Source organism: Numenius arquata, chromosome 8 (genome assembly GCF_964106895.1).
Source record: "Numenius arquata chromosome 8, bNumArq3.hap1.1, whole genome shotgun sequence".
NCBI classification, from domain to species: Eukaryota; Metazoa; Chordata; class Aves; order Charadriiformes; family Scolopacidae; genus Numenius; species Numenius arquata.
The window spans coordinates 29,920,045-29,944,016 of NC_133583.1; the positions used below are offsets into that span (position 1 = coordinate 29,920,045).

The 23,972-nt window shown below is 46.1% G+C and overlaps 1 protein-coding gene across 1 annotated transcript in view; it reads left to right on the top strand.

Moving 5' to 3' along the window:
- COLGALT2 (collagen beta(1-O)galactosyltransferase 2) overlaps positions 1–23,002 on the top strand; it is a 58,890-nt gene extending 35,888 nt beyond the window's left edge. Inside the window, exons 2-12 of the mRNA XM_074151801.1 lie at positions 2,675–2,785; positions 4,322–4,439; positions 5,189–5,323; positions 9,448–9,652; positions 14,343–14,462; positions 14,941–15,017; positions 16,898–17,004; positions 17,818–17,950; positions 19,196–19,323; positions 20,725–20,931; positions 21,280–23,002. Coding sequence (XP_074007902.1) covers positions 2,675–2,785; positions 4,322–4,439; positions 5,189–5,323; positions 9,448–9,652; positions 14,343–14,462; positions 14,941–15,017; positions 16,898–17,004; positions 17,818–17,950; positions 19,196–19,323; positions 20,725–20,931; positions 21,280–21,556 — 1,618 coding nt within the window. The 3' untranslated portion in view covers positions 21,557–23,002. The remainder of the gene's footprint in view (positions 1–2,674; positions 2,786–4,321; positions 4,440–5,188; positions 5,324–9,447; positions 9,653–14,342; positions 14,463–14,940; positions 15,018–16,897; positions 17,005–17,817; positions 17,951–19,195; positions 19,324–20,724; positions 20,932–21,279) is intronic.
- Positions 23,003–23,972: the final 970 nt, after the last annotated feature.

The following is a 23,972-nucleotide window of genomic DNA, read 5'->3' on the forward strand; positions in this document are numbered from 1 at the left end:
TGGTCTCTATTCACTTGCTGAACTTTCATTATTTATTGTTTTAATAAACAAGAATTCAACAAATAAACTTCCCATCCTGTGTTCTTCTGATTATGAATAAACTTAAAATCTGAATTCTTGATTTATTTTTAATTTAAAGCAAATTAATTTTTAGTTATTTATTTTAATTTAAACCCCGTGGGAATGGTATCTTCTTATTTCATGAAATAGAAAGGGTTCATGCCCTGATTCTCATCTGGAGGATCATATGATGACTCGGAGGTATTTACCTGAAATAGCTTGGAGTAGCTCTGGGGTTTGGTGTGTGCCCTCTTTGTCCCTTCTGTGTGCTTTCCACTAACTACAGGTATCCCTGTCTTCAAGTAGGGTGGAGGATGCTGTGGGAGGTGCGTTTTGGGTCTCTCGAGCTGGAGGACAAAATAGGCAGTTTATAGTAGTTGATGGGGGCTTGGCATGAACTTCTACCACCTTCCACATGTTGTCAAAGGAGAAGCTACTGCCCAAGCATCCACACATCATTCAAGGAGTTGGACACACCACCCAAGTCTTTAACTGCTCATACTGGGATCCCCTTGCAGTGGGCAACTCTAGGGAGCCCACGGGTGCCCCTTCTGCCTCTTCACACACACATACACCATCTCACCCCCAGGTGTGCTCTCTTCTTCTTCAGGTTCGATGCTAGGTTTCCTGCAGCAGAGTTCCTGTGTTGACTTTTTTAAAAAAAATAAATAATTTAATTGAAAGGTACAGTAGCAGGGCCAGCTGGCTTGGGTGCCTCCAGAGAGGGACTTCAAACAAAGAAATTCCTGGGCAATTATACCCTTGCTATCTATAAATTTGCTTGTGCACTTCATGTGTCTTCTTGTCCAATGGTGATCTTTGGTCTGAGGTCTTCTGACATCTTGGATTCTTTTTCTGTGTCCAGGCAGGCTGTTGACTGGTCTCTTCTCTTGTTGATTTGCAGTCTTTGCTGATGGTTATGGTCTCCTTATCTTTTGGTTTATGCTTCTTGTGCACTTGGGCTTACTGGCAGAACATGGGGAACTGAAAAGTCCCAGACTTAGAAAAAAAAAAAAAAAAACAACAAAAACCCAAAAAAACCAACAAAACATCAGTGTGTCAGTGTGTTGTCCACATTTTCCTCATACTAAAAGACTAAACTCAACACTGTAGCAGCTGCTAGGAAAGTTCAAAGAAAATTAACTCTATCATGGCCTAAAGTCTTCAGCAAATCTAGCCACTCATGCTAAGTGAAGCTAGGCAAACAGCGTAAATCACACCATATTATAAACCTAAGTGATTTATTCTAATTAAAATTTATTTATTTAAGCTAAACAACTAATATCTCTCAACGATGTTTCACACCATCTTTGCTATCTCTCCATGGGACCTTTTGGGAATGTTGATACTTCCAGAGGAGTATAAAGGGGTTGTAAATTCTCAGCGGAGCTTGCGGAGCTGTGGCTGCACAAGCTGTGTCCTGCCATGGGGCTGGGCTTTCCTGCCTTCTGGCCAGGAAAAACGAAGCGGCCCTTTGACTTAAGGGAATTTGCTGTGGGATCTGCCTTGACCACGTGAGCGGCCAGGTGTTCGAAAGCCCCGGTCCCAGGGAAACGCGTGCTGGAAAGGAGCAGCTGGGATGTGACTTGGCTCATTCGCCTTGTAACCCGAAGGCTTGAGGATCCCAGGCAGAGATGAGCTTATGGCTCCTTTGGGAGCGTTTCCGTGTGATTACTGTCAGAGACATGGATCTCTGCCTCGTGTTCCCATTTGTGCAGCAATGCCACTCAACCCCGAGGAGAAAACATGCTTCAGATGCTGCTTTCAGGGAGGATGACAGAGGCCATATAGGAAGCAGGCGGGTTTCTCCCACCCCGCTGTTTGAGACCAAGTGCTATTGCAGTGTTTTCACAGAGCAGAGCATCTGCACAAAGCTCCTCGGTGTGCTTTCACAAACTTGTAACCTCTGCGTCAGGAAACAGCAAGACAGCGAGCTGCCTCTCTCAGAGCCTCAGCCTCGCCGCTTGCTGGCTAAAGGAGGTGTGATGCTGATCATGCTGTGCGTCGAGCATCCCTGCTGTCCTCTGCCACCACTGTGCTCAGCTTGGGCATACGTGGGGCGGTTGCGAGGGGCTCTGCTAATTGCAGGTTGACAGAAGGGATTCCTGGGCCACAGGATGAGGCAGCGGTGTATGAGTGCTACCAGCCGGGATGTGCAGCTTAAATGGTGGGTTTGCAGGATGATATGGCGAGCAGAGCAAAATCCTGGTGCTTCTAGAGATAGGACTGTTGCAGTTGGCTTACCTTGGGCCATTCATCTTGAGATGGCCTGACTGGTCTTTTCGAGTAGATGAGCTGAACAGAAGAGTTCAGTCCTGTATCCGCTTGATGGAAAAGCTGCTGTGATTCCTGTGAGGCAGGAGGAGATCAGCAAAGAGGGGAGTAGTGTGAAAGGACGCCTGCATCACGGGGGTGCTCTGTCTTTGCAGGGAAGTGGGGCTCTGCTGTGTGCCTTAGCAAGAACTTGCACGTCTGTAGAGCTCCCCTGAGTTCTGCCAGGCATGTACCTGTAAGAAATAGGTTCTTCCTCCATTTGACTCATTTACCAGCTGGGGAAGGGCAAAGACCCTAAATCGTGTGTTAACAGGCTTCATTTGTGCTCTCGTTTTCCCAGGGCAGCCACAGACCACAATGTTGATAACACCACAGCGATCCTTAGAGAATGGCTGAAGAATGTGCAGAACCTCTACCACGATGTGGAGTGGAGGCCGATGGAAGACCCCCAGTGAGTACTGCAGTGAGGGGCTGACTGAAGCGGTTTGGTGTATATGTCAAATTTTCTAGGTTTTCTCTTTTCAAATCAGGAGATATACTAAATGACCAAGCATTAAAATACGGATTTTTTTTTTTTTTTTTTTTGCGGGGTCTGTTCCATTAAAATTGTGTTCTTATGGAGCCCATAAAAAGGTCTCTGACTTCAGTGAAGCAACTCACGTAGAGCTTTGGAGAAGAAAGCATTTTCCGTTTAGTTATTTATCATCTGCAGCTGCTTTTTTTGCATGGTAAACAAATCACATCAAAAGCTACAGGGAATGAAAACTGTCATTCTTCATTTGCAAGGAAGCAGAGACATCATATCCCATTCCTGTCGTGTCTATGAAAGTTCTGTCCAAGACATCAAGTATTCAGTAAGTTCTGAGCCAGAGAACTAGATTTAGTTCAGTATATTATGCTTTTGCACAACTTGCAGGGATCATTGTTTTGAAATAAGGTGTTATGAAACGTTGGGGTTTTACTGCTTTATTTTATTTATTTATTTATTTTTTAAGATCAGTTGTTCCTTGCTGTGTTCTGTTTTCTATTTCATCCATCAGGGAAAGTACATCAGTTTCCCCTTTCTTCAAGCTTGGTTTTACTTTCAAGGTCCTCGGTGCAGTGGTGGGGCATTCGTGGTACAAACCCGCAGGGAATGCTTATTTTACTGACTTTTTTAATCCTTTCATTGGAATTGAGTTTTCTTAATTCTGTTAAATGTGGCTTTTTTTAACTTTTTACAAAAGTTTCTTAAATTCTTAGCTCCTTCACTGGCTTATGCTGGCAGTGTTTCAAAGTCCTGAATTTTTATTCCACAAAGGGATCTGTCCCTAAGTTTCCTTCCATCTTTGTAGCAAAGCGTTTGCTTTTGGACCTGGTCCTGAAAACAGAGACATGGGCATAACTTCGCTCACATGGTTGGGCTCGTGGGGTTGAGTGTTGGGTGTTTGTAGATTTAAGAGCTGTTATCAGGATGTGTTAACAGTTACTAATAATGTCCAGACCCCGAGGGTATCCAGACTGCGTTCATCTTCACATCCTGAGTTTTGTTGATTCTACTGGGCTTAAGGAAGCTGTATTTAGAGTCTTGAACTTAAAAGCCTAGCAGAGGACAGATGACTTTCTACCAGAGGGTCAGATGAGGTAACTCAGCTTCAGTTCGTTTTGGTGGGATGACCTCTGCTTACGTCAGGTGAGGGCCTGCTGCTGCAGAAGAAACTCCTGGTTTTGATAGTGCTATTTTGCTCGTGGCTGCTTGGTCGGCAGGAAATGCTGCAGCGCTGCTTGTTCTCCAGTGCCCTGTGTACACATGCCAGCACGAAACTTGGAATCGTTCTCCCTCAAAACCTCTCCTGGGTTACCTGAGGTGACTCTAACACTGTTTTTCTTTGGGAAAGAAGGCAGCAAGGGAGCTCTTTCTCTTTTTTTTTCTTTTTTTTTTTTTCTTTTGACTAGTGTAATAGCGCCCAGGCAGGGGTTGCAGTCACTTTTTTTTTTTCTTTGCTAGGTCTTACCCAGAAGAAATTGGGCCAAAACATTGGCCAAGCTCCCGATTCACTCATGTGATGAAACTCCGACAGGCTGCCCTGCGTGCTGCACGAGAGAAGTGGTCAGACTACATCCTGGTAAATACAAGGTTTGATTTATTAGCTGTCCTCAGGCAAAAGCCTTTCAGGTAGTCACTCTGATACCTGGGGCTGCCAAAATGTTTCTTTTCCATCTAAAGGCAAAGCTCTGTGCAGTGAGATGCTGTGTTGTTACTTGGTCTGACGAGCAAGCATCTTTGCAACTAGAGAGATAAGTCCTTGGGTAAGCCCAAGGCTTTCTCCACAGGCATCAGGACTGAATATAGTCCTAGTGGTGGGTAGGTGCCTGCAAGGGTCCCCCCAGATTGAAACCCCACCTTTTATTCATGAAATGTGAGGGAAATAGTTATGTAGAACAGTTGTGGAAAGACGTGTGCCTTTGGTCACTACAGCAGCGGTTAATTCTGGCATTCCCAGCCTATGAACAAGGTGAGGGTGAGGCCAGTTTTTAAGAGTTCTTTTCGATCCTCTTCAAAGAATAAACCTGCCCTGAATTTTCAGCAATGTTATTTTCCCTCACAGCTCCCTTGCCCCCTGTGCTGGAGTAATGTGCTCTGGAGTCGGAGGGAAGCTCTGCGTCTTTTCCCATCCTATAGCTATGGTGCAGGGGTGAGCCCCCTGGCATTCACCCATAGCAGCCATGTGTCCTGTGGCATCAAAACCACCAGCTCTGTGGTTTTTGCCAATACCCCATGCTTCTGGCTGCCTTGTTCCCAATAAAGTGTCAGGAGAAGCATATAGTTTAATCTAATAACAAATTTCTTTTTCTTTCCCTCTTCCTTCTCTAGTTTATTGATGCAGATAATTTACTGACCAACCCACAAACCCTGAACCTGATGATAGCAGAAAACAAGACGTTGGTGGCACCAATGCTCGAGTCTCGCTCTCTCTACTCTAACTTCTGGTGTGGCATCACCCCTCAGGCAAGTGACCAGTGAATGGTGCTGGATGATTGTGCAAGCTACGTTTTCAAAGGCCTCCTGCCTTGCCTCTGTGAAACAGTGGGTATTGTTTCTCTTCTATGAGCTTTCCCATCTGCTTTTGTAGTGTCCGTCTTATGAAAAGAAGCTGCTGTAGCTCTGAGGCATGCAGAGGTGATGTTAGCATGTAGTGAGGATAGTGGTGTCATGCAGTCCGTCTCAGTGGCGGCATCCCAAATCTTGGGTGGGTATCTTTGGGAAAGGTCTGTACGTTTATAGGGAATTGGAATAAAGGTCAAGAGGACATTGCAGTCTATAAATGTTTCTCAGGCTTTGTTTTCTAACTGAGCTGTAGGTATGAGCAAAGCAATATGTGTTCTGTGTTGGTTATGAAGGCATATAGCTGAAACTTGCTTCTGTATCTGAGATTCCTCACTTGAAAAAGTTGAATCTGGAGGAAGCTGACCTTGCTTGGCCAAAAGTCCTGGGAAGTGGTCCCAGTCCCACTAATGACATAAAAAATATGGATATACACACCAGCATTTATTTGAGTTGGTTCCTTATGTTTGTGTAATGGCCTTAAAACTCTTGGTACATAATTTTAGACTAGCTTTCCTGTATAGTGACCCTAATCTGAGAGGAATTTGCTTTTCTTTCTACAGCTTTCCATTGTGTATAGGTTATTTTTCTCACATATGAACAAGATTTATGCAGTGGGGGAACACCATTTGCCTTTTCAGGAGTGTGTGTGTGTGTGCTGAAGTATGTGTGTAAACAACACTGGTGTAAAGGACAAAAGTGCTGAGTGTATAAATCAGAGTTTCATGGTACTTTCTCAAATCACATATACTGCAGAAAGTATCAGATACAAAGATGATGTCTAGTAGAAATGGCATTATTTTTAGAGCCAGAATGAGGTTGAACTACCACTTTACAAGTTGATCCGCATCACTGTGGTGCGTTGACCCTGGCTGGTAGGTAATCTCCCACCCAGCAAGATGGGGGAACAAATTGGGAGGGCAAAAGCAGAAAAAAAAACCAAACCCCAAACCCAAGCACCAGCTACTTTGGAAAAACTCCTCCTCAATGTTATTGCTGAGCATGATGTTATATTGTATGGAAAATCTCTTTGGTCGGTTTGGGTCAGCTGTCCCAGCTGTGTCCCTTCCCAAACTCTTGCCCACCCCCTGCCTACTTTCTGTGGGGGGCAGAGTGAGAAACAGAGAAGGCCTTGATGCTGCGCAAGTGCCGTTCAGCGGCAGCTGGAACATCAGCACTGTTTTGTCACCAGTCTATAACACAGCACCATATGGGCTGCTATGAAGAAAATTAAGTGCATCCCAGCCAAACCCAGTACAACTACCTTGTCCAAAAAAGGATTTTAGTATGAGACTCAAACATATAGAAGGGCAGATCTATTGTCACAGTCATTTTTTTGCTTTTTTTCACTCTTTTCCTTTGACTAAGCTCTAGGTGGGCTTTCCAAGACATTCAAGCTGAAATGGGGAATGTAGTTAATACTTTTTTCTCAATAATGAGATCAGCTTTTTGACCTGTTCTCTCATCTGATGCTGACCTGTGTTTTGTCATCCTTTGCGGAGGCAGGATCCTAAGCTGCATGTCTTCTAGAATAGGAAGAGACTTTTTGTTCGCTTAAAAATTTTCCCCTTTTGCCCACATTTGCCCTGGAAAGCTTCAGGATTTCCATTTTCCTTCTATCCCTGAGTCTTGCCTTTCCTTCTTTGTAAAGAGAAGCTTGCTCTGCTGCATAGACAAATGTGTTCAAGACTTCACTGGGGCATGTGAGTATGAGAATTTTAGAGAGGCTCCATGGTCCTGCCCATTTCTATCCTCTTGCCTTATTCCAGAGAGCTAACAAGATACTAATCATTGTTATTGCTGGACTGAAACAAAGAGCAAACTCCATTCACCTCTTCTTCTGGTGTTAAACATCATTCTTCCTTCTCAGTGTTACCAAGAGCTCAGGCAGAGTGAAAACATAACAGCTGTGCTGGGTCCAACCAAAGGTCTGTCTGATAGCAGTGGTTTGTAGCAGATGTGTAGGGAATAGTATAAGAACGTGGCAAACAAGTAAGTGAATGATACTTCCCCAAAATACTTTTCTGTCCTCTGGCAGTCGTCTTCTCTAGGTTTCTTGAGGAAGGTCTTTGCCTTTGAAGCTTTCAGTGACTTTTTTTCTTTTACAGAAATCACTATCTGAATCTTTTTTTTCTTGGCACCCACACCATCTTATGGCAAGGAGTTCCACAGTTCAAACTATCTAATTTAGTAAAAACAGCGGGAAAATGTCCTCAAGTTTCTAGATTCTTGAGAAGTAAATATATAGATAAGAAAAGGGGGGTGGGGGGCTTGGGTGTGTTCACTTGTTTCAGTTTTTGTTTTAAAATGGCGATATAAAATTCATAGCGAAGGCATTGTCCCTGAAGTTTTTAAGGATAAGTCCTGAGACAGCCAGGTTTTCCAGTGATATAAATCAGCATTCCTCCACAGCCTGAAGTGGATCTCTGCCTGTGTGCACCAGTCTAAGCCCTGGCCCCTAGTGTTACCTCTCCAGTAGTAAATTTCCATCATTACCAGCATTAGCTGAGAAAAGCAGAGGGGAAAAAACTAGCTGCAAATGCATCTTGCAGAATTTGGTGAAAAAATCTGCTCAAATGAACAAGAAAGTTCCCACTTATTTTTCTTTTCTTTTGTCTTAGTTGCTGCTTCTTGTTTCTGTGCTCGCAGTCCCACAGCTTCATGCGCTCAGCCTTGCTCTCCCTGGGGACTTAGGGAGGGAGCAACAGCTGGAGAACGCCCTGAAACACAGCCTCTGGCACTGAGCAGCAGCAAGTCAAACCCAGCTCCAGACAGCTTGACATTTAGCTGTCATGAAGCTAACCTTAGGAGAGCATGGCAACAGCACCGACAGGTTGGAGTCTTTCTTGACTACACGTGATTTATGAGGAGTGAAAAGCCCCAAAACCCTGTAGTGAGCAGCTGGAGGAGGAAAGATTAGTTTCCAGCATTTTTTACCTGTGGGCATTCTCGGATGTCTGTTAAAGGCTGAATGTCTTAACCCTTCCTTCAGTGGGAAGTAAGACCTAGTAAGGTCTCTACCGGCTCCCTCCTTTTCATGAAAATCAGACTGTCTCTCAGATATCTAGCCCTCACAGTATGGTCAGAAGGTATCTGAAGGCCAGAGGGGACAACTGACAGATGCATAAACAGACAAATGCACCACGCCATGCATCTACACAAGACAAGGGTAAAGTGGTTCTGCAGTGATTTGCTCGGCTCTTGCTAGGATACTCATGGAAAATATAACATAAAAGTAACTTTAACTTATTTTAGTGACTCATCATTTCTGTAAAGACCAGAATCTGCTCAGGATTCAACCATCAGCTGCGTCTAGATATCTAATTGGTGCATTAGGACTTTCTTTCTGGGGGGTTCAGTGTATTTATTTCCAAATCTAATAGCTTCAGACACACTGCACCTGCAAAGCCAGCTGTGAGCTGTACAACATGGGTGTTGCACCCATAGTGCTGGAAGGCTGGCAAAGCTCGTAGTTACAGAGAAGGAGCTGACTGAAGTGCCTCCCCCAGACAGACTGCAGGGAGAGCTCTGGAGTGGGTATTAAACTTGCTTACCCTGGGATGGAGGAGCAGAGATTCTTACACAGCTGATGGAGACTGAGATGTTGCCTTTGCTGCAGTGAAGTGATTTTTTTTTAAAGTCGTGGTCAGAAATAATTTGCAGATCCTATTCTGTGAGTCACTGAGTGTCCTTTGTGCCTGTTGAACGTGGAGGATGCAATAGGTGCTCAGCAGCTTCCAGGGGCAGACCCAAGAGTCTGGAGAGCCAGGGGAAAAAAGTCTGAGGTTTGAAGCTCTATTGCAAGGGAAATTTGCCGTGGAAAGGCTTGGATTTCCAGTAGCTGCTGGGATGGAGATTGTTTCTAAATACTTGACCGAGCCCTTTCCAAAGTGGGGACTCTTCAAAATCAGAGAATTTGGCACTGATCCGTCTCTGCTGGGGAAGGCTAAGGGCAAAAGCTTCTGCTAGGGAGTAATCCATGAAACACAAATCTCTTGTAACAAGTAGCCTCCTCCTTGTGTTTGCAGGGCTATTACAAAAGGACCCTGGATTATCCTCTGATTCGGGAATGGAAGAGGACAGGGTGTTTTGCTGTTCCAATGATTCACTCCACGTTCCTCATTGACTTGAGGAAAGAGGCCTCCACCGAACTGATGTTCTACCCGCCCCACCAGGACTACACCTGGAGCTTTGATGATATCATGGTCTTTGCCTTCTCCAGTCGCCAAGCAGGTATGTCTGGAGCCTTTGCTGGGGAGGATTCACTAGTAGAGACATGCAGATCTCTACTTTGAGTTCACAGGCCAAAAGACACTTGTTGGTTTCAGTGGTAAGACCCTGTTCCCTTTTCTCTTTTGGATCTGGTCAGGGATAACCAGCAGCAAGTGACTGGCAATGCAGTTTTGAATCACAGCTAGCTTCAAAGGACACGGGAGCTGTTCTTGGAACAGGGACAGTGTTTCAGAGACAAAATGTGTGGCATCCACCCTTGATTTGTGTCACAGCAAGACACGGGTGAATGCTTTAAGAGTGGAAGGCGTTCTGAAGTCTGTAGGTAAGGTATCTAAAGTCATCGCTTCGCAGAGACTCCCATGAGGAAGGGGGCAAGGGCAAGACACTCTTTTTAGATGTAGCAGCCCTTGTGCAAAACAAAAAACAAGTTGCTTATGTGCACTGCTGATGAGGCTTTGCTTCATGGCAGCTCAGCAAGACTTGCTTGAGAGTTAGGAGGTTCTTGTTTTGCGTGGGTTTTTTTGTTGTTTTTGAAGTAAAATCAGTGCAACTTTCAAGGGAGTGATGGGGAGTCTGTGGGCTCTGCTGAGAGGAAATCTCTTTCATGCAAAGAGCAGGTCAGAGCTGGTGTGTGAGCAGTAAAATCCCTGCCTACTTGACACTATCACTGGTGCTTCAGGAGAACCATTTGAGCACTGCACCACCTTGAGATCCTTGGGGCACAGTGGAAAGAAAATGTGTACCATTCCAGCTGATACTGGGATCAGTTTCTACCAGACAGTGGAATGATTTCAGTTAGGCCTGAAATACAGGTGTCCTTTCAGGCCAATTCACAACCTCAATGTCCTCTTCCTTTGTCTGGAATGGCTGTTGGTGTTTGCACAGAACTCCACGTGTCCCAGAGAAATCAGGGTTTCCTAAGTGCATGCTGCTGCTGCTACTGCTGCTTGTGCTTGCAGTGAGGATGTTGAGTCCCATTTATTTTTGGAGAATGGATCTGGTGGGTATTGTGTCTCCAGCAAAGTCTTGGCTGGCAGACCTGTATGTGGCAGAGTCAGAGCTGAAATGAGCTCCTGGGAAGAGTATGCTTTTAATGGCCATCTGTATTGTTCTTTCCCCTGCTGTGTTGAAAAGGGGAAAGTTTGGGGCCTTATGAAGGAAAAAGGGACTGATGAAACCTCAGCAGCACCAGTGGAATGCACTTCTGTTCAGAGCTTCGTGACTGGTTTTGCTGGCTTACCAAGGTAAATTAGGAGGGAGAAGTTGTTTGTGGGTCCACCGAGTCATGTGCAGCAGCTGTTTGCAAAAAAAGACAAAGTTAAGGTGAGAAGGAAGAGCCGGTTTTGGAGGACAGACAAAGCATAGAGAAAGTGAAGCAGCATAGCTTGCTGTCGACAGTCTCTTCTGGAGAAGAGACAGGCTGAGAACACTGCCTTTGCCCCCATTTGCCGACCAGCATGTCAGCCGCCAGCTGTTTGCAGCTTTCCTTTCAGTGATCTTTCTGGTTTGAAGCTCTTGGCAGCACTGCAAAAGACGGTATTGTCTTGGCATACTAAGCAGGGCGTTTTAAAATTCAGCTACAAGGGGATGCGGGGCATCAAGTGAGAGAAATGAACGGTAGAGGAGAGGCAGCAGGAGCTGAAATTAGAGCCCTTGGGCGGCAGAGGAAGATAGAGGAGGCGAGATGTGAACTTGCAAGGGCACCTTTGGGGCCCTGACTTTCAGAGGCAGGACATCAGTACACTGGCTCCAAAGGAGAATGGAGGTTTAAGTCTGGATGGCAAAGTAGGTTCCTTCAAATCTAGCTGCCCCACTTGTTGCCTCTGACAGCTCTCCCAGAAATGCAGCATCCAATTAGTCTGGTAACTGCATTGCATTAGCTCCAGCTGCTTAAAAAATATTTCAGGGATTCAAACCCATCATTTTTTCCTTCCATCCTAGAACACTAGCTTTTTCCAGGACTGACCCATGACATGAAAGACTTTTCTTCAGCAGTCTGGCCCACTGATCTGCACAGATTGTTGGCTTGTGTCCTGGGCTGAGTTTTGTCACCCAGGATAAAAGGACGACATCCAAGTTCAGAAATGTGAAAAATGTATGGACTTTGAGGTATACTTCTCTTCGGAGTAATTTCACTTATTTCCCTGAAGTCATAAATTATGTTGGCTTTTGTCCAGGCCAAGTACTGCACTTAATGCTTCACATCAAACCATCAATTTTCATCAGTGAAATCTACTGCTCGAAGCAACTGTTTTGTGATACTCCAAAGAGAACATCCCACGTAGCCTGTAATGGGAGTACTGACTCAGAACAAAACTCACCGGGGGTGTTTTGTTCACAAAAGTGGACTCTGTAGAGCCCCTTGTACTTGCAAGATAACATTTAGCCAGCCAGATCTCCTGAGCTTCCTTTCAGCCTGAGGCTCTGAAGACCTAGAGCCAGCCAGCAGAAAGGTCTGGTCACAGGGATGTGAGGGAGATTTAGGTTGCCTGACTACGTGGCTGTGAGTTTACAGCATGGCTGTGAATCCTGGTCGCTGCCTTACAAAGACTAGTAACAATACAAGAACCTATAGCTTTTCTGTCCTTTATAGCAGTTGTTTATTTTATTATAAAAACAGTGTTGGAGAGCGAGAGTCCTCCTCCCTGTTTTAAGGTAGCTTTACCATTTTAAACTAGGTTTTATCCCAGAAGGAGCAGAAATACTGGCATGAATGTACGCAGATTAACTGTGTTTAAACCAACGGAAGATAAGAACAGAGATCAGTGGGCCAGATAAGATTAGTTGATTAGATCAGTGCCAAATCCATTAGTGTCAGCAGGTAGTATTTTTTTATTCTGCCATTTACTTAAATTGCAGCTGACAGCTGAATGTGTTTTGGCAAGTAGCGTAGCCAGCAATTTACTTGCAGAACTTAAACTGGTGGAAACACCAGAGTCATTAATGCAGACAATTCCGCTCTGCTAAAAATACCAGGGGTTAGGAGGACTAATACATGAAAGCATCAACACACCAGGTAGTGTCTGCTTTTTGTTTATTTCCTTGAGGGAGGGAGGTGGTTGTGCTTGTTTCATTTAAAAAAAGAAAAAGGGGGGGGGGGGGGGCAGAAAATCTTGTAGGTTTGCATTTTCTTTAAATCTGCATTTTCTTTACATCTTTAAATGAGTTCTAGCAGCTTTCAGATTGCGGTTAATTAATAAAGGATCTTACCACAACTCAGTGAAAAACAACGGAAATATTTTCCCTTGGCTTCTCTGGATGTAGCTTTTGACTGTGTTGCCTGATGTGACATCAGGCCAGTGTTGCTGCAGTTCCAGCTGATAGCGAGAAAACTTGGCTGGGACATTCCCAGTGAACAAGCTCAGCAGTGGGTGGGTCTCTCCCTTGCAGAGGCATCTGCTCCAAGGAGAGGCTTTGCATCTTCTCTTTGTTTCACACCTTCAGATTCAGCTCCTTGAACAAGCAATTGCAAAAACTTTTGAGCAGAAGGATGGAACGTTATCATCTCTTTTTGAAAGCATCTTTGCTGCTTGCTGATGTCTCTCTTTAGGATTTTCCTCTAATCTTCAGTGCACTGCAAAAACTAGCCCTGGAGAGGAAAGGACCATGTTTGGTGGTAGACTAGGCACTTCCAAGATGTTTACTCTATATATTCCTCAAAGTTTTTTTGCCAGCACAGGTGAAAATGTCTTTATTTTTTTAGCAGAAGCAGACAGAAGCAGGAAGGTGCTTGACTGTAAAACCCGGAGTGAATCCCTTGGTAGGCTACTAATAGACCCTGCAGCTACACCCATGCCTAGGGCCTTGCAGCTTCATCCTCTGTGGTCCTAGGGGAGCTGAACTGCCTGGGCCCGCGTTTGGCCAACCGTGTGCTGTTGAAGCTGGGGATCAGATTTGGCTCCTCCATCCTGGAAGAGTCATTCCATAGTTATTGCGGCCTGACAGAGAAGCCTTGCAAAGCTCAGACAAAAGCTTCCATCACCCCTGGCCATGCTGGGTTTGTTTCGAATTTTTCCTTCTATAAGGCTGCTTCCTCTGGTAGACCTGCACCCCTCTTTGCCCAGAGGGTCCCAGGACTGCTGCTGCCTCTCCTTTGGCACAACTGCAGGTGGGAACCCATTTGGCTCCTGTGCCAGGCGTTGCGTTGCTTGAGGGCTTACTCAGAGGGTGAAAACCTGTTCCTGCTTCTGGCTCTGGGTCTGAAGGGATTGTCAGGTGAGGTGCCAGGTCTGAGCAGCACAGGTGGAGTTTTGGGGCTGGGGGCTTCTGTGGTACTCCTCAGTTATCCACAGTAGTCCTGCTGTCTGTATCAGGCACTGCTTTTGCTAAAGGCCAGTTCCGCCCTCTACTGTAGGATTGTTTTCATGGTGTGAAGGCAAAGGCCGAAAAAGACCCTTTCTTTGGTCTAAGAGGGGGGTTCTCAGTCTCTCCTAGGAGAAAACTGTTTGCAGTTAAAAATACCTGCTGTTAGGGAGCAAGTAGAAATTGGTTTCATAGAAGAGGCCACTTGCTGGCAGCCAAATAAAACAGAAAATGGCACTGTGATGTTTTTGAATCGTTTGCTTATGAAGTAGAACTTCTTGGGACTGAGGTCCTGGCATAAGTTTGATTATGGCTACGTAGCAACAGAGCAGCAAAATCTGATGATAAATGACCTGGCTCTTTATTTCTGTTTTAATGTGATCCCCAGGAATACAGATGTTCATCTGCAACCATGAACACTATGGTTTCCTTCCCATGCCCCTGAAATCACACCAAACGCTGCAAGAAGAAACCGAGAACTTTGTGCACACACTAATCGAGGCTATGAGTAAGTTGCTGTGCCCTGCCATGATGGACGCCCCTGAGTTAATGTTTGTAGAGCTCTGCTTCCAGTGGCCCAGCTCTCTTTCCCTTGGGACTCTACCTCCCAATGTGACTGCTCTCATACTGTTTTGATACGCGGTTTTCCATTTCCAACACTTTTCTACCTAGGGATGTAATCACTTCATGGTCATGTCAACCCCATTCACAAAACCTTTTAACTTCCCTGTATTAAAGGCAAAAATGCATCTTTGATGTGGAAGGGATGCTGCAGAACCTCGTTTTTGTCATGAGATGTGTCTGGCACGTGGCTGCTGGCTTCTGCTTTGCAACGTGGATGTTTTCTGCTGCACCTGTTCCTGCACTGACTTCATCTCCCAGCTCCCTGGGGCTTTTTAGGCCCAGTGATGTAAACACATGCAGATATGTTATATTAATGCAGCTTGTACACGAGGGTGATGCTTGGGATCTCTCCTCTCTTTCAGTCGATCGTCCTCCCATTGAACCCTCTCAGTATGTCTCTCTTCCTCCGAAGAACCCTGACAAGATGGGATTTGATGAAGTAAGGAACCTCTTCTGCTGCCATTGTCTTGTCTTGTCTTCCTGTTTATCACTTAGAGGACCTGGGTTCTCCCTCTAGCTTAGCTTCCAGAGGTTTCCCTTGGAGTATATTATCTTTTTTCACAGCTAGATCTTTCCCGATCACTCATCTTTTGGACTTAAACTTTTTGCAAGGAGAAAATAGCCATCATTATTTGGGGAGAACTTCTGCCAAGCTCAGGGAAGCGGAAGGGAAAGGGCTCAGGGAGCAGTCTTTCCCTCTGGCATTTGCTGTGAAGAAACGAGGCTGGTCAGGTCTGCAGGCACTTAATACTTGCTACAAGACCCTTGATTAGAAGTGCAGGTTTGTGTGCAAGGGCAGTGCCCAACAAATCTTCGGGCTTCCTGTCTTGGTGGTATGGATGTTTTAATCCAGCCAGGAGGAGATGGCAGAAATGGGTCTGAAAAACAGGTTATTTAACTCTCCAGTTTTTGTGCTGTTTCCCCTACATCTGACTCTGCAGAGCAGCTTGGCAGTCCTTCTGTTCTGCGACAAAAACTGGTCTTTTGGGAAATCTCTCTTGTTTTCCAGGGACAGAAGGGAACAATTTCTCTCACCTCAGATAGACACTGGGGAGCCCAGAGCAGCTGGGGGAGTCAGGCTCACAGGGGGTTCTAGCCCAAGCTGGGTACGTCCAGGTGTGATGAAAACCATTCATGCCGTCTCCTTACTGTGTCAGCTCTCCCCCTGCCCTGCTTGGTCACCACATAAAAATGTGCTATGGCCTGAAGTTAAAGTGAACTAGAAAGATGGTTGTGGACACTTGTAGTGCTTCAAGGCCCTGCAGAAATTCCTCTCCCGGCTCAGCCTCACATTGTAGACAGAGCAGGCGTGGAAGGGAGAAGGCTGGAGATGGATCTGCTGTTGCTTTAATTAACCGGTGTCTGTGTTAATCACAGAGCCGGTAACCCCTGTGTATGCAGCTGCCAGGGTGGTAGTGGCACCGTGACCAAGGGAGTTGTGGTGATCAGGGAAGCCTTTGTTTTCTTGGTGTATTCAGCTACATCTGTTTATATGACTCGTAAAGTCTGAACCTGATTTGGCTGTGTGTGTTTGAGCGTCTGTGTTTAGGACACAGCTGGTGTAGATTTTTTCCATGTTGTCCTTTGTGGCTGTGCTTTATTTATCCAATTTATTATTTTTGCATTTGTACTGACCTGGAATTTGATCTGCTTCTTACTGGGATGAGGTTTTGCTCCGCAGGCTACAAGGCTGCACTTGTACTTGTCTGCCTGGGACTGAAAAATATCCCTGACCCTGTGCAGTTTACCTGCAAAATGAGGCCTTCAGTCCTCTGCTCTCCACCAGAGAGTCTGTCTCCTCAAGTCTTGGACTGAGCCCTGCCCAGACGTGTCTGTTCCTGGGCTTGGCTCTGTGCTTCCTCTGCTCTGGCAGGGGAAGCAGTGGATTTTCAGTGCCTGAAGTAATTACAGAAAGCCTCTCTTTGCTGTGTCCTTGTGCTTGGATGGTGGCCCTACTGATAATCCTAAATACAGGCAGTGGCAGCATTGTGGAGAAGCAGATGGGTCAGTGTTCCCTTGGGACTGAGGCTGGAGATGTTGCTCTGTGTTTAGTATAAATCAAAACATCCTGTATCTTTGGAAATGATAGACTTAGCTGTAACTGGTCTTCTGTCACCTTTATTCATCCTCAAAGAGGAAGTTTCCCCTGTGAACATCCATAACAAGTAGTTATTAGCCAGAGAACAAGCCCTAGCTTTCAACTCCAATTTCTTGACAAATGCTAAGCAACCTGGAATGAAAACACACACGGTGTTTTCATAAGATCTGCTTTTCCAATGGGGCTGCTGAAGAAGGCTGATGTCCTTCTCTTCCACCCAGATTTTCATGATCAACCTGAAGCGTCGGAAAGACAGGCGGGATCGGATGCTGCGGACTCTCTATGAGCAGGAGATTGCAGTCAAGATAGTGGAGGCTGTGGATGGAAAGTGAGTTTCGGCTGGGGTTGCTGATGTTTGCAAAGAGGGGGTTGTTCATCACTGCTTAACACCATCTCCTTGGATGCCTCTACCTCCCTGCTGGTGGGGAAGGGTGGACTGAGGGTAGAGGTGAATATCGCTTTTATTTACCTAACAGTCTGTTTGGGACAGTTTTCCTCTGTTTTTCTTCTTTTGCAATTAGTCAGTCTCCGTGAAAGAACCAGGACAGTGTGGTTCAGAGTAAGATGAAAATCAGGTTAAAATCTTACGGATTTCTGTGACCTGAAACACTTGCATACAGTTAAAAGGAGTCAGCCCTGAAAGTGTTTGAGAGCAATTATGTCCTGGAAAGGTTGTCCATCCTAGCACTACAAAAACTGTTGTGCTACAATCTTAACCCCAACACAGCCCTTCCCAGCCTTACTCTTAAGGCATGTTAAGATGTTTTTATAATGAGAAATCAAGGCAGAAAGTTTTGGTTTGGGAGTTGGAAAAAGGCCTCGGGGAGATAGCAACCCCACATGCCATCTAGTGGTCTTCAAGACTTGGGTACCCATCAAGATCTCTTAGAAAAAATAGTCTAAGCCAGCTACCTGACAAGTTGATGGTCCCACAAGAAGTCACTGACAGAGTTTGTCAAGTTGATTTAGAAACGCAAATCGAGTAGTTAGTTTTTCTCTGGGTTTTTGAGTGAAAATAAGTGCAGAATTTCTCAAGATACGGCTTTTCTTTGAACATCAGCAGCATTTCCCATGTTGCCTTTGTGTCTGACTTGAATTTACTTTTTTTTTTAAATTCTGATAGATGTTCTCTCTTTCTCAGGGCACTGAACACGAGTCAGCTCAAAGCTCTTAGCATTGATATGCTCCCGGGTTACCGGGACCCGTATTCCTCCAGGCCACTAACCAGAGGAGAGATTGGCTGCTTCCTTAGTCATTATTACATCTGGAAGGAGGTAAGGAGTTTGTGGGTGCCTTGAGGTTCCTGCAGGAAGGTGCTGTGGGCAGATACAATGGGAAGGCATCCAGCCAGTCGCAGGGCAGAACATCAAATACAGTACAGGTTTCTGGAAGTGTAGGATGGAACTGTTTTCCTTGATTTGTAAGGGATCATGCACAGGGGTTTTCTTGAATGCTGTGTTCAGCTTTTTCCTCTCTGTTTTCCATTTGCCAGCAGCTCCGAGTGATTTTTATCATAATACTTTCATGACTGTTTTTGCAAACCATCCACTAGCTTGCTTGGAGCGAGTTTGCTTAGGAGAAAGGCAAGAAGTTTTTGAAGAACAAATGGTGTTAAAAATGGTGTCCTGCTAAAAGCTGTAGTTTTCACTTGTCCCGGTCACCCGGAGGGTGACTCTTGAGAGCATCTGTGCTGTGCTGGTCAGAGATGCTGGAGTTACACAGCCCAACATTAACAGGAGGGATTATTTCAAGTAAGGTGTGGTGGAGGTGGGGAGAAAGACTTGGTACTGAAAGAAGACTGGGCAATGGCAGCAGTTACCCAATACAGGCAGCCCCTTGCCTTCAGAGGTGTTAGTTGCAGCAGCTCTCAGCAGGGCAGGACATTGATCCAACCAGCCTAGAGCCAGCAGGAGTGACTTCAGTACTGGGAAGTCAGGCTATGCTTTTGGGCCTGAGACTTCTAAATTGCCAACAGTCAGATGAGAACATGGGAAGCTACATACAGGATGCCTTCACACATGTTTTCTCTAAATTGTCAGGGCCAGCCTTTGGATATGCTAGATTGTCCTCCTTCCCAGACTTCAGGAACACCTACTTCCAACAAAGCGTTTTTTCTGAACAGCAGCTTTGGCATCATTCTTCTGAGGATGTGGTTGCTGTGGTCATGCTAGATGGTAGCTCATGGGTTCTAGATGGTGCAACATCAGATGGAGGGTTTTTCTAAGTTGCAGATGCTGAGTAATTTCTGCCAGTCATGTACAAGTGCCCTGTGTAAGTAGGATGCCTTCATTGCTTGGGTTGATGTGAGCTGGGTCTTGCTGAATGACCTTAAGCCAGATAGTCTCACTGGGTCTTGCAGTCTCTCCCAGCTGAGCTGTGAATCTGGGAGTGGTTCTCCAGCCTCCCTACTGGCACGGCCTGGAAAGCAGTGCCAGGTCAGGATGACCCCAACAATTTCAGGGTGCAGAATAGTGACCCATGTGTGCCACTGTGGTCACTTCTGAACCCTCTTGTTTCAGGTGGTGAACAGAGAACTGGAGAAGACGCTTGTTATTGAGGATGATGTGCGCTTTGAGCACCAGTTTAAAAGGAAGCTCATGAAGCTGATGGATGACATTGAACAAGCCCAGCTGGACTGGGAGCTTATGTAAGTAACTGGCCCTCAGCCATCTGGGAGCTCCTGGGCACGCAGGGGAGGTCAGCAGCAACTGCTGTGTCATGATAGAGGTGCACATCAATGCTGGAGTGCAGGGAATGGTGGCAGAGACTTCTCGGTGGCTCTTTCCATCAGGACAGATCTGCTGATGCTGGAATGCCCACTGGGTGCCATTACTGTCCTTTGTGGGCAGTGCTGGTTGATCTTAACAGTGTCTGGAGATGCTGCTGTGACAGAGGAACTGACACAGCTCAGTCCTATGTCATCAAGGCCAATGGGATGAGGTTTAATAAGGCCAAGTGCCGGGTCCTGCATTTTGGTCACAACAACCCCAAGCAACGCTACAGGCTTGGGGATGAGTGGCTGGAAAGCTGCCCGGCAGAAAAGGACCTGGGAGTGTTAGTGGACAGCCGGCTTAACATGAGCCAGCAGTGTGCCCAGGTGGCCAAGAAGGCCAATAGCATCCTGGCTTGTATCAGGAATAGCGTGGCCAGCAGGAGCAGGGAAGTCATCGTGCCTCTGTACTGGGCACTGGTGAGGCCTCACCTGGAGTACTGTGTTCAGTTTTGGGCCCCTCACTACAGGAAAGACATTGAAGTGCTGGAGCGTGTCCAGAGGAGAGCCACCAAGCTGGTGAGGGGTCTGGAGAACAAGTCCTATGAGGAGAGGCTGAGGGAACTGGGCATGTTTAGTTTGGAGAAGAGGAGGCTGAGGGGAGACCTCATTGCCCTCTACAACTACCTGAAAGGAAACTGTAGAGAGGCGGGGGTTGGCCTCTTCTCCCAAGGGAATAACGATAGGACCAGAGGAAATGGTATGAAGCTGCGGCAAGGGAGGTTTAGATTAGATATTAGGAAGAATTACTTTACTGAAAGAGTGGTCAAGCACTGGAACAGCCTGCCCAGGGAGGTGGTGGAGTCACCATCCCTGGAGGTATTTAAGAAACGTGTAGACATGGCTCTTCAGGGCATGCTCTAGTGCCCGGGATTGTTGGTTTGTGGTGGGGTGTTGTGTGTGAGGTTGTGGGTGTGGGGTTTTTTTGGTGGGTGCTTTTTTTTTTTGTTTTTGTTTTTGTGTGTTGTGGTTTTTTTTGTTTGTTTGTTTGTTTTTTAATGTGGTTGGACTCGATGATCTCAAAGGTCCCTTCCAACCACTAAGATTCTGTGATTCTGTGATCTTAGCTCCTTTATGAAGTCTTTCACATCTATACCACCTGATGGGCTAAGAAATGAATGTTGGGGAGTGGTGCAGGAAAGAAATCTGTGCGCCTGGTCAGGGATTACTTACTGGATTGAACTTTTGCCCTTCCCTGGTTGACATGAACAGTCTTGTGGTCCTAACTGCTGCAGATTCACTTTGGTTCCAATTTTCATGGTCTTTTCACCCTTTAAGCTATATTGGCCGGAAAAGGATGCAAGTGCAGGAGCCCGAGAAAGCAGTTCCCAATGTCATGAACCTGGTGGAAGCTGATTACTCCTACTGGACGCTGGGGTATGCAATCTCTTTCCAAGGGGCTCAGAAACTCATCGGAGCTGAGCCTTTCAGCAAGATGCTGCCTGTAGATGAATTTCTGCCAGTCATGTACAACAAACACCCTGTGTAAGTAGGATGCCTTCGTTGCTCAGGTTGACATGAGCTGGGTCTTGCTGAGTGATCTTAAGCCAGATCATGTTGGTGTGTCTCACTTCTGCAGCCTGCCTGGTGGGGGACAGGGCTACTCCTCGTGCTTTTTGGTTGTGAGACACGTGGGCATCTCTGGTAATGGAGGCTTTGGTTGTATAGGCCGTGTGTGGTTGTAAAGCACGTGGTTTTGACCCTGGAGAGTCAGACTCCACCCCAGCAACTATCTCCACTCCATGGGACCTGTTTGCGCAGTGGATTGGCTTACATAAGCAGTGGCACTGATGAACGTTCACTTGTTACTGATGCTTTTTCTCTTCTCTTTAGAGCGAAATACATGGAGTACTATCAGTCCAGAGACTTGAAAGCCTTTTCAGCAGAACCCCTGCTTGTTTACCCCACCCACTACACAGGGCAGCCAGGCTACCTCAGTGACACAGAGACCTCTACAATCTGGGACAACGAGACCGTGTCAACGGACTGGGACAGAACACACTCCTGGAAATCCCGACAGCAGGGCAAGATCCATAGCGACGCCCAGAACAAGGATGCCCTGCCTTCCCAGTCATCTCTCAACGCGCCATCCTCCAGGGATGAACTATGACTGCCCGCTTCCCCCGAGGACTCTGTTGACAGCTGAACCTGCCTCACACTTTAGCTTTTCACCCTTGAAAGTTGTAGAGCAGCTCTTCATGTGGTCTCCTTCCCACCGCTTCAAATGGCAAAGCACAGTGGTTGGACCTGACAACAAACCAAGCCGCTTAGGACTGGGTGGGAGATGAAGGAGGAAAAAGAACAAGTGGTCCAGACTGGCAGAAAAAAGGCAGAGATCTGAACAAAAGCCCTCGCAAGCTTATGTAAAAAATCCAACCTTGAATGACGTCTTTCTACAGTTCCTCCTGTAGAATACTGTATTTATAAAGATTAATATATAGAGGTGTACAAGTGTTAATACCTTTCTGGATAGCTGTAACTGGGCTGCTGTGTAACTGTTATTCCTTGTAGGTTTGTAGGCTTTTATGACCCTCTTCACTGAGAGAAACTGCAGGCAAGTGTTTGGGTTATTTGGTTTTGTTTTTCAAAGGGATCCCTGTCAGAATCAAGATGGTTTCTAAAAATGTTCGGTGCACTGGAGCAGCGCTCCTCTGTAGTGTCTTCTCCCTCTTCACACTTCTATCGAAACCTACTGCTGGCTTCCCCTCCGCAAACTTCAAAACTTGCTAGATCCCATCTAAGCAGACCTCCCAATCCAGAACTAATGTCTTGGCATGTCTGATATGTTGGAAGCTAGCAGAGAAAGTGGAGGCTGCTGGTTCAATTTGTCTCTGCACTGTGGAGCACAGACGACATTTGTCCATCTCATGTCCTGCTTCACCCCCTGCCTCAATTTATTCCTTCAGGAAAACAAAGCCTGACAACCTGTTTGCAGGCCTGTTTAATTAGGCCATAAAACCAAATGTAGGACTTCTAGGAACTTTTAATTTTAGAAGTTTGGTTATGAACTCCTTGTACCATCTTTATAAAAACGAAACAACCTACAGAACTGTTAGTGTTGTCAACTGTACTGTTCTCGACAGCCTTGATAGAATTACGCGTTACAGGACGGAAAGGCAACTTGATATTTTTTCACGTGAGGAGCAAACTTGGGTTTGTTTTTTTCTTTTGAATGAGTTCTGATGTAGTTGCCATTGGCTAACATGTCAGCGGAGTATGGTGTTTATTTTTACTTTATTATTTTTTTTAATGTTTCTCAGAGGCTGGGTGATCACAGACTACACGGCTTAGGTTTAGCTGGCCCGGAGCTCAGCCTGCAGGCTGCTATTGCGGTGGGAGGATGCCCTCCTGGACTCCCAATCTAGAGACTCACCTGCTGGCAGAGCTGTGCAGTTCAGTATGTGTGGCTGGTTTGGGTTTGTGGGCGTTTTTTTGTTTGTTTGTTTGTTTTAATTTTTTGTTTGTTTTTAATAATTACTGATCAGTGTTGTGCTTTCTGCTAAAGAAAACATGTTATTACCTGTCAGCCGGTCTGATAATACATAGAACCTGGTGCAAGATGAGCAGCTGTTGTGTATTCTTCATGGGGTGGGAGGAGCCCTGGCTGGGAAAGGCCAGCTCAAGGGTTTTCAGCTGTGTCACTCTACAGTGGAGTCACTGGCCATATAAATGTGCCTGTTCTGCAACTACTGCCTGCAAGCTGCGTTCCTTCTGCTGTCCAAGCTGAAGCAGGTGGCCATGCGACATGGTGAGTATTCTGTCATGGGCCACAACACACGGCCTGGGTCATTCCTCTCTGAGAACCCCTCTCTCTTCCTCCTCAGGTTTTGCTCTACCAGTGTCAAGTCTGGGCTGTTTGAATCACTGTTGAGCATGGCAATCCCAGAGGTGCTGGTAAGAAGCTCGGTGTGGCCTTCAGAAGCAGGACACCTGTGAACGGGTGAGCATCTAGCATATCGTCAGGAGTCACTGTAGATACTGACGTGCGTGTGCATCCGGGTCTGGCAGAAGAGCAGGGATGAGCCAGCGCTGGGTGGGTGAGTCCCTCTGCTCTGGTATCATTTCTCTCATCTAATAGTGTGGCCGCCTCTCCACGTAAAGGCTCGTTATGGTTACACTGCGTGCGTATACATCACCGCTGCATGTCTCTGCCACCCTCGTGTTCTGTGTGAGACCCATCTCTTTGTCCATGAGAGGCCTCTCTTTCCCCCATCCGTGGAATTTATCCGTGTCAGCAGGAGCTCTGTTTTCCCTTTTATTTGACTCTGGAAGTGAGTGGTACAAGGGGTTTGATGGCAGTTTGAGGAGAGGGGTGGAAACAAACAGGGAATAAAAATGTAATGAATTAAATGAACGTGTCTATTTCAGAGCAGATATGGCCTCAATCTAGCTGACTGGTCTTTTACCTATATGCACAGGTGTGTGGGTGTGTATACGTATACAATTTTCCATTTATTTACGTACGCATGCTGTGGTCGATGGCCAGTGGTTCTACCTGCTGTGGCAAGTGCTATTTTTCCCTGTCT